Below are 11,117 nucleotides of genomic sequence, written 5' to 3'. Positions count from 1 at the left end.
GAAGTATTGAGAAACTGAATAGTAACACACATGGAAAGTAACTACTTATGTCAAAATTTGGGGGAATGTAGTATTTTCATGTGTTCAAGACTGTCCTTGATCTACTGAGTTTAAAGAACCCTCAGCTTCAGCATCTCTGTAGCTGCATGGATTAATGTCATCTGCCTCCACCCCTGGCTACCATCATTTGCCATTATTCACTTGACCCGAGTGAGAGCCTGACCATGTTCTTAAGGAAATTGTGCTGAGTCACAGAATGAACATATGGAATCTGGCAATCGGAATAATTATCTTATCACAAACTGCAACTGGAATTCTTGGAAATGTCTCTTTTGTTGTACTATTTACTCCTTTACTATAAAGAACACACATTAAAGCACGCAGGTTTTTTTCTCATGCACCTAATGGCACCCAATGCCTTAATCACTCTCTCTACAGGAGTGCCCCAGACAATGGCAGTTTGGGAATTTTAACATTTCCTGAATGATTTTGGATGTGTGCTCCTATTGTAATTCATGAATTAGCTCGAAACATGTCCATTGGTGCCACCAGTTTTTTGAATATGTTCCAGGAAATGACAATCAGTTCCAGGAAGTCATGTTGGAAGAATCATAAAATCAAATCTACATAGTATATTCATGCTCTGTTTCCCCACTCTGTGTCATCTACATGATGATATGTTTCATATTCTTGGTGAACATATCTATCAAAATAAATATACAAACCATGACAAGAAATCGAGATTTTAGATATTTCTCTACAGTAGGGTGGGATGAAATCATAGACTCACTCTATACAGCACTGGTGATGTGCCATAAATTCTTTTTTTTTTTTTTTTTTTTTTTTACTGTGTTCATTGCCTGGTCCAGCACCTCGATTGTCATCCTTTATAGACACAAGCAGAGTGTTCAATACATCCATAGCTTTCATGGTTCCAATAGATCTTCCCCTGAATCCAGAAGCAACCAGAAGGTCCTGGTGTTGGTATTTACCTTTCTGGCTTTTTATATTCTCTCTACCATCTTTCACTGATGCATTGCTTTTTTGCATAACAACAATTGGTGGCTCATGTACATCTCTTGCTTCACTTTTCTTTATTTTCCCTATTTTGGACCCTTTGCTTTTATAAGACATCACTAAGTTTTGTCCATATTTAATTTGGTATGGTTTAGAAAAGTTTTCCTGATTTGATTACAGCTATGCAAAATATGAGTCTTTTTAAAATAAATTTTTATTTTAATTAAAAACAATCTAATTTTACAGACCAATCCCAGTTTTCCCTTCTGTCCTTCCATGCCACTCACCAATCCCATATCCTAGCCCCTATGGGTGTGAACTCCCATGAGGGATCTTCAAAGTCTGAGAAATCTTTTGGAGAAGGATCTAAACTCTCCCCGTGTACCTATTCTGAGAGTATCCCTCCATAGGGAATGGGCTCCCAAACCCACTTGTGCACTAGGGATAAATACTGGTTGTACCGCCTCCCAACTGACATACAGGGTCCTGGTTTGGTACTATGTTGGGTCCCAAGCAATCATGCAATGGTCTGAGAACTTCCATTTGCTCAGGTCAGCTGTTTCTGTGGGTTTCCCCAGTGTAGTCTTGACGCCTTTGGTCATCACTCCTCCCTGTCTACAACTGGAATCCAGGACTTTGGCTTAATATTTGGCTGTGAATCTGTGCTTCTGCTTCCAGCAGCTAGTGGACGAAGGACCTATGATGGCATTGAAGGTAGTCATCAATCTCATGGTAGGGGAAGGGCATTTATGGCAGCACCTATTGCTTGTATTCTTAATTGGGATCATCCTTGTGGATCCCTGGTCATTCCCCTAGTGAAATCTTTTTTCTTGTTCTCCTTCTCTAGTCTTCTCCTGACTTAATCTTCTTGATCCCTCATATTTTCCTCCCCTTTCCTTTCTCCTGTTCTCTTTATCCTATCTCCCTTGCCCTCCTGCTGTGCTCCAGTTTGCTCTGGCGATCTTCTCATATTCTCCCCCAGGGGACCTTGTTTTTTTTTTTTTTTTTTTTTTTTTTTTTTTTGCTTCTTCCTCTTCCTCCTCCTTCCCCCTTTTCTTATTTTCATCTTCTACTTCTTCTCCCACCTCCTTCATGCCCTCTCTTCCACTCTTGCTCCCTTCCATTGCTCTGACACTAACTGCAGGTCCTCTACTGAACCTCTGAGCCAATCTATGCAGGACCACTCTGAATTCCTGCCAGCAGGAATCTTGACCCCCATTGCAAGCCCTCAGATGTTGAGTGCCAGGCCAAGGCTAAATCTGCCTATAGACACAAGGAACATCCTGAGTCCCAGCCTTTGGGATCTTGGACACCCCCATCGCCAGTCTTCTGCCGTAGCCTAATCGCTGACCCCCATCGCCAGACCCCTGCCTGCGGAGAGACCTCTTACAGAACTTGGACCACCTAGAGATACAGACATTGAACCTCTGACCCACCTAAGCCCACCAGGGAAGTACCATAGAGAGAGGGAGAGACCCCACCAACACTTACTAGAAGAAGCCATGGGAAGATGGCAATAAAACAAAACACCTGAGTCAGTCCTGTGCTGGATTCCCAGCTATCATTCTGGGGGCCGTTAGCTCCTCCTTGTTCAGGTCAGCTGTCTCTATGTGTTTCTGCAACCTGATCTTGTCCTTTCTCTCTGCATTTGGACTCTAGTTCGAGTCTGTGTTTAGTTATGGGTGTTTGCTTCTGTTTCCAACAGGTACTAGATGAGGGCTCCAGCATATTGGAGGGAAAGGGGATGAAATTCTGTTCAGGCCAGGCTGGTCTGAAGAGGAAATAACAGGATGACCAATGATTCACAGTTAGACTGATCCTCATTAAATAAACAAATAAATATTGCACACATAAAACATAAATACAAACATTAAATGAAAACTGAAACCATTAAAGAGTAATATAGGCAATATTCTCTAAAAATTTGGCATAGAGTAGAACTTTCTGGACAGAACTTCAGTAACACTAAAGGGGAAGTACCCCATATATCTACATATTGTAAGACCCTCAGAATGAGGAGTCTTCCAGGTTCGGTCGATACCCCAAGAACTCAATGTCCAGTCCAGTTGCTGCAAAACGCAAGAGGCTTTAATGAACAGGAAACGTTTGCGCAAACGGGCTCTTCCAGCACACAGGCTAGGGAGAAGCCCCCTCCCCCGGGCACAGGTGTTTTTAAAGGCAAACCCACAAGCTTAGGGAGGGGGTGGGACCCTCTGTCCATTGAGTTATGTGACCCTTGGTGGCCGGATGGTCTGCTATTAGGGTCAGCAGACCTTAGGGCCTCAGGTGTGTTAATTAAGCTTGTCTGGGCAAACCAGAGTTACAGCTATCTCTTGACCCTATTTACCACCTGTTGACTCACAGGAAAGGAGAGGCAGTGTGAATTCTTCTTGTCTCAGGGCCTTGTGAGAGGAAGCTAGCAAATTTCAAGGAACAGATATTGGTTTCTAGGTTAGTCCATCATTAACATTACTTTTTAGGTCTTTCAATATGACACTACATGAAATTATAAAGTTTCTGCACAGCATAACACTCTACCGAAGAGTAGACAGAGCCCCCAGATAACTGAGAACATCTTTCTCAGCTCTACCCCAGATAAGGAAATAATATCCAGTATTTACTAAGCACTGTAGAAACTCAAAGTCAAGGAAACAAAATAGCCAAGTACAAATGAATAAATGAACTAAATATTTTTTAAACAAAAAATACAGATGACCAAGACATATTTTAAAATGTATCATGAAAATATTCAATAAAATACTGGCAAATTGAATCCAAGCACACACCAAAAATATCATTCCTCATGACCAAGTTGGCTTCATACCAAAGATGCAGGGTTGGTTCAATGTGTATACCATAAAAACAAACTGAAAGGAAAAAAAAAATCACATGGTTATCTCGCCAGATGCTGAAAAAGCCTTCAACAAAATCCAATACCCTGTCATAATTAAGGTCTTGGACAGATCAGTTATGCAAGGAACATACATAAACATAATAAAGCCAATGTATAGCAAGCCAACCACCAAGATCAGTTAACGGAGAGATACTCAAAGTGATTCCACTAAAATCTGGAACAGGTCAAGGGAATACACTTTCTTGTTTTCTATTCAGTATAGTATTGAAATTTCTAGCTAGAGCAACAAAAGGAGGCAACGCTGGTCCTGGACCAACCTATTGTGCCATCCATGTTGACTCCCCATTGGTGCCCTTAGCAATGAGAAGGAGTGGACTGGGACTGGGCAAAGGAGAAAGTGAGGGGGTGTGGGAAGAGATGTGAGGAGGAAGGGTGGGAGGAGAATGTTGTGGGAATGTAAAGTGGAACCAAAAAAAAAATAAGAAAGAATATTAAAATTTAGTTTATTTTATGAACATATCATGTGAAGTGGGTCACTAAGAATGGAATTGGAAGAAGATATCAATTCTAGACTTGGTTAAAAACATATGCATGAATAAACACTCAAATGTTTTATGTCATAAATGTTAAAAAACTTCTAAAAATTAACAATGTTGATTTATATTGAAAGAAGTCAATGAAGTGTTGAATCTGAAGCAGCAGAGTGGCTCATCTCACTTTCACATGAATCTGACCTAAGAGATTCTAGCACTTTCCACAAGAGACCCAGTCATCACTTGTGGATCATGAAAATTAAATGCCTCTTCAGAACATATTATCCCTTTGGATAAATACACAAGGAGCTCTAAAATATCTTTGCTAATTAACAACTAGAAATGTTTCATTTATTATCTAGTCTCCCACAGCTAGTGCTGTCCTCCTTGTCACTAAAGGTGAAATGAAAATTGCAGTTCTGGAGGGAGGTGAGGTCACAGAGTCACAGACCTCTATATCACCCTTGTTCTAACTCTCCCACAGTGATGATTATTAATGAGTCTTGATCTTTCCCTTGAACACACCAACATGCAGAGACAAGAAGCCAGGTGACTACTGTGTATTTCAGTCTGAATATTAGAATTAGCAAAGAAGCAAGGCCTGAACAAGTGTTCATGTCTGGTAATGGGATATGGGGTAGGAACAGATCCATGGATGAGACAAAATGCACAAGAGTAAATTGCATAGCTAAAAGATGAGCTAGAAAGACCCAACTTTTCTTAACCTTGTATACATTGTTGTTTCATATTGTAATATATGTTCCCTGATGATTGTGACTGCAGGCAAGAGAGGGATAATTTAGCCTAATTCTGAATGTGCTAAAGAGTGGTGGGAATCAGTCAATGTGATAATTCACCTGAACTTGTGATATGTAGACTATATCTTCAGTATTATTATTATTATTATTTGAGCTTTTTATATTATGGTTTCATATCATAGTAAATAGTAGAAATAAAATACAAGATGCGCATATACCAGAGAAGAGCAGGATGTGACTATGATTGTGTGTAAAAAGCATTCATATATGACATAACATTTATGTTTTGTTTACAGAAGCAGTAACGGAATTGGTAGTGAATGGACTTTGGTACAATGACTCGTTTGTAGACTCCCTCTCTTCAGCTTGGGAAGGGAAAAATGGAAAGGAAGGTACAGTGTGAGTGTCAGGCAATAACAGCCCAGACAAATGTGTGGAGTTATTTACCCTGGTATCATCATTCTCTAATATTAATCAGAACCCGATAGCTGCCTTCACTCACTGTTTATTATTATTGATATTGAAAGACAGAACCTTGTGCCTAATCTGCCTGGGTTCTACCCCTTGGCTAAATATGCATTAACACTTAGCATGGACAATCCAACACTGGGCAATATTTAATGCTCACAGTGGACAATATTAAAGGTTTTAAATTCTTTTCATTGCACTTTATAATCTTACAGGCCTCTTCTATGTGTAAATTCATTATACAATTCATTATAATAGACTTATTAATATAAGAATTAGCAAATAAATCATACGTGTGGTAAAAAACCATTAACAACACACTTGTCTGGCAGATCTCTTTAAATTTGAGGTCAACATAATCTATATAGTGAGTTCTGAAAGTATTAGTGCTACATAGTGGTGCCCCATTTTGTAAAATAATAATGAATAAGAGTGAATTATTCTGAATTTTAAAAGAAATGTTTTATGAACTTATTGTACATCTGATGCTATTAGTTATTAATCACACATTAGTGTTTCATTTTGTATACTGTAAGAAGTACAGGTCAGCCTAGTCTTGTCCCGCTGCCGCGCCAGCCCCAAATAACACACAGAGACTCTGTATTTGATATTATGCTGTTGGCCAGTTACTTGTTTCTTATAGGCTAGCTCTGTCTTAATTATTAACCCATTTCTATGTATTTCCACGTGGTCTTACCGAGAGCGGAGGAATGGCGGTTCTGTTCTCTCCAGGCTCTCCATCTTGGCTCCTCCTTCCTCCTTCCTCTTTCCTCCTTGTCTCCTAGTCCCTCCTATCTTCTTTTCCTATTGGCCAACAGTGCTTTATTTATTAACCAGTATGAGAAACATATACAGAATGACATCTCCCATCAGTATGCTATACAGATTAATAGTGTTAGTAATTCCTCTGTGTACCTACTGTAATCTTCATCCCCAAAATGACAAAAATTCATATTTTTGGTGGCAGCATAAATTTTAGGTTCATTCTGTGCTTCTGAAACCAAACTGGGAAATGCAACATTTTTCTGTCAGGTAAGAACATACTGAGAACAATACCCTCAGAACCACTGGAATTTGACATTGATAATCCTTTATGTAAATATGAACATGTGTGTTTTACATATTCATTTTTATTTTGTGTTTATGTATGTTTTCCCATCATGTAAATAAGAGACTGTGTGAATGCAATGCCTCCAGAGGCCAATAGGGGATGACAGAAGGCCCTGGTATCAGAATTACAGGCTGATGTAAGGCACCCTGTGGGTGCTGGGAACCAATCTGAGATCTACTACAGCAGCAGAAGCAGCAGCACAATTTTTTCTTAGCCCTCAGCCACCTCTCTATTCCCCCAGATGAAAACTTTCCAGCACAAAACATACATTAGGATACCAAAAAATGTGAACAAGAATCAAATGAGGAACACAATCTGCAAAATAGGGTGTAATATGTTGGAGGTCATTCATCATGGTTTCTAAAGCACAGTCGTTTATCTGTCACATTTTTTCCATGTTGAATTCCTTTCAGTACTCTAAGCAATTTTTGTATTTAAAGAGTTCCAAGCCCTTGTAATTCTTAGTTCAGTCCTTGACAGCGGAAATAATGGGATTATCTAGATCATGCAGTTTTAATTATTGAAGAAGATGACTGATAAATATCACTAACTCATATATTGTCATTGCTGTTTTTCACATATAAATATTATACTTAACTCAAAAAATTATGTTTTTCCTTATTCACTTAACTCTTAACAGAATTTTGAAAAGCGGATATTTTCATGTAAGGATACAGGGTATCAGTGGGTGTAATCTTGTAATTACACTCATCCTTCCTGTGCAGAATCCTATAACTGTAAAGACAAATGCCCATTAACAGATTTGGCTCAATGACCTCACGCACCTAAGCATAGGAGAGGCCTCACTATGTAGTTGACTCTTGTCCATGTTTCAATGTTTAACATTGCTTCTTACTTCAGTACAACAGAATACTCAATTGCCAAGCAAGTAAAATAGATAGTATTCTATCCATTGGCATTCATAGAGCCTCAAACACCATAACAGCTCTTAAAATGAAGCATTTGTCAATAATTGTATTTTTTTCCTTCCTCAGATGTGGCAGGATAGGTGAATAGGCATGAATTTCCTAGAAATCTTTTTAGCCTCTCAGTAATTTAAAGATCCTAGGTATGTAGAACATTTAAATCTTTCCAGGGATGTTTGATTTTCATTTGTCTCTTATTGAACAGTGTCTCTTATTAAACTGCATCACAGATCATGCCTGCACTTCTGACAGATGGCCCAACCCCTCAACATATGCAAGGATAAACAAACCTTGAGGGCAGGGGCCTAAAAGGTATTGACTCCACCATATCTGAGGTGTATGGTTCCAGTCTCCCATAATAACCAGGTACTACCCAGACCCAGAGCCACTCCTTGGGTTGGTGCACCCCAACATCTACAACATCTTGGGCCCTATACTTGGGCTTGCAAAGGAATTAGTCCTGTGGAACAATACAGGATCTCTAAGCCTTTTGGACTTGGCATAGAATATTCTAGAACAGTTCCAGTGAGGATCCAGTGATGATAGTTTTGACCAGAACCAGAGGCCATCAACCAAACCAGTGACAGATTGCAATGAACTTTGCTAAAAGAGTTTTCTAGACCCTATTTTTGACCTTCTTATGGATCGTATTCCCATTCTATCTTTGTGGACTGGATACCTACTAACTCCTCTATAATCTCACATTTTAAAAATTATAAGCCAAGAAACAACACTGACATACAAGGTAAGCTATCAATACTTTCCAGTTTGTATTACTTCATATCATAAAATATTTTCAATTTTTTTGCTGTAGTCATTCTCTAGGTTGTTTTTCCAGTACTATTATTATTTGGTGGTTTCTAATGTCACCAGTTTGTTTTAAATTCTTCACATTCCAATAAAATTATGCCAAAAGACTGTCTCTACATGGCTTAATAGTCAGTGGAGCAATGGTACCCTTCCTGTAGATTATTGTTTCAGCCAGGCACTAATTCACAACTGCTTCTGCCTATTTCGTCAATGGGATCTCACTTTGCTTATGAGGTCTTTGGATGCATTCTCCTGAAGGAACAGAGTATTGTATTCTCAGAGTCTCCTCCAACTTCACTGATGGGCTGTCTAGCTCACTGCCTATTTTTCTACCATCTCCACTCTAGAATTCCAAGTGGTGCATTGCTATTCCAGACACAGTTTCAAGTGAGCTATTGAACATTTCTGCATTAGCTATCATTCTTCAGATGGTGACATTTGTCTTACCATTTCTATTGACTTATTTTTCCTATTACTGTTCTGCCGAGGATTCTGTGGGGTATAATCCCATTGAATGTCCCCAGTGCTCTAACAGTCCTAACCTGAGCATGTACATTTCTATGTGCATGTCTTTGTGATGTACTTTGTATATGAGGTAGTTCTTCACATTAGATACAAGTTGTTACTTGAACCATATTTGTATATATTTTATGCTGTTAATAAAATTTTGTTATATACATCTATAAAAATATAGTGAATGACCTCATATACTTTTCCTTAATGAGCTTTTAATTTTGGATGAGATATACATTAAATTGGTACTTTTGAGTTTTGTACAAGACATTAAAATTATCTTCTTTTATACTATGACTAGAAAATAGCTGTATATTTTCACAGTCTTGAACTATGCTTGCTAGTATTACCTCTAATTCCAATTAGTTCTAACATACCAAATAAAATTCTTCACAATGCTACACATTCTATGTTTTTGAAGGCAAGTCACCCATCCACATATGCAGGCTGAGGTCTTTAGCTGTCTTACAATGAACATCATTGAAAGTAATTATTGATTATGCCATTTACTTTGTGGAATTATTGTTATGTAGTCTAGTCTGAGATGGTACTTCTGAGCTCTAAGAAACATTGTGTTTTAGGCTTTCTGTAGGTTTTTGGATTACTATACTTTTCATTCATTTTGACCAGAGAATTGCCTTTCTCCATTATCTAAAGAAAATCATGCTCAATTACAGAATGTATTTCTGGAATATGGCCTTCAAAATAATCTTCTTCTCACAAACTACAACTGGAATTCTGGGAAATTTCTCTCTGTTTTACTACTATCTAGTCTTCTCTGGAGAATGCAAATTAAAGACTGTACATTTGATTCACATCCACCTAATATCAGCCAACACCTTGATCGTTATTTCTAAAGGAGTACCCCAAACTATGGCAGCTTTTGGTTTGAAGCAGTTTTTAAATGATTTTGGATGTAGATTACTTCTGTACCTTGAAAGAGTTGGCCGCAGTGTGTCTATTGGTGCCACCTGCTTTTTGAGTGTCTTCCAGGCCATCATTGTCAGCCACAAAGAATTCTGTTGTAAGGATCAAAAAGTCAAAGCTGCTAAGTACATTGGCTGCTCCATTGCCCTCCTTTGGGTCTTGTACATGTTGATAAATTTAATTTTCTTTGTGTACCCAATTATCAAAATGTATAGTAAAAATATGACAACAAAACAAGATTTTGGACACTGCTCCATTGCAAGGCGGGATGAAACCAATAACTTACTCTATGTAGCACTGGTGGTGTGCCCTGAAATCTTCTTTTCGTTGGTCATGTCCTGGTCCAGTGGCTCCATGATTGTCATTCTATACAGACACAAGAAGAGGGTTCAACAGATCCGTAGCACTTGCAGTTCCAGCGAGAACTCCCCTGAGTCCAGAGCCACCCACAACATCCTGGTCCTGGTGTGTACCTTTCTGACTTTTTATACTCTCTCAGCTATCTTACAAGGTTGTGTGGCTCTTTTGTATAACCACAGTTGGTTGCTGGTGAACTTCACTCGAGTCACTTCTCTGTGCTTTCCTTGTTTTGGACCCTTTTTTCTTATGAATCATTACTCCATGGTGCCAAGACTTAGTTTGGCCTGGATGAGGAATATAAGCTCACTTATTCTTAAGTAAATGATAAAATTTTTGTTGTATCCAGTTGTTTACTCACCCATCTCCATCACAAAGCCAGAACAGAAAGTTAATGGGGTAGTGCTTTGTCTTAACTATTAATGCAAATTATATATCTCAGACTTTTGTATACTGGTTGAATTTGGGGCTGACATTAGCTTTACCCACTGTATGAGCACAATTTCACTCTTCAACTTACAGCTTCAAGGCTTCCCTTTTTCCAGCTGATGCACAATAGAGCTAGCAAAAAGTACTCTCAATCAAGCCACCCTCCTTGTGGCTTTCATTCTGCCAGGGCATCCCGAGTTCTTGGTTATTTCACAGAAAGCTTATGGGTAATAGAGTCTATTTACAACTTTTGTAGTCTTCAGCAGTACCAGGAAACTTCTTCAGCCATAATTTCCTACATACCTTACTTTCAGATGCTATTGAGACAATCAGATTAGTTTGTTTTGAAGTTTGTAGTAACAGTCTTCAGCAGCTTCTCAGAACATACTATCTTCCCTGGCCATTTAGTGAAAA

At 38.7% G+C, this 11,117-nt stretch overlaps 1 protein-coding gene and 1 pseudogene across 1 annotated transcript; both read left to right on the top strand.

The window, feature by feature from the left end:
• Positions 1-256: 256 nt before the first annotated feature.
• Positions 257-1,191, top strand: LOC127238464 (vomeronasal type-1 receptor 4-like; annotated as a pseudogene).
• An 8,462-nt stretch (positions 1,192-9,653) lies between these two features.
• On the top strand, positions 9,654-10,598 carry LOC127238463 (vomeronasal type-1 receptor 4). The gene has a single exon (XM_051207081.1). It carries the CDS (start codon positions 9,654-9,656, stop codon positions 10,596-10,598), a length of 945 nt encoding a protein of 314 aa, XP_051063038.1.
• The last annotated feature ends 519 nt before the right edge of the window (positions 10,599-11,117 follow it).

Source organism: Phodopus roborovskii, unplaced genomic scaffold (assembly GCF_943737965.1).
Source record: "Phodopus roborovskii unplaced genomic scaffold, PHOROB, whole genome shotgun sequence".
Lineage (NCBI taxonomy): Eukaryota > Metazoa > Chordata > Mammalia > Rodentia > Cricetidae > Phodopus > Phodopus roborovskii.
This window is presented reverse-complemented; position numbering and strand designations above follow the sequence as displayed.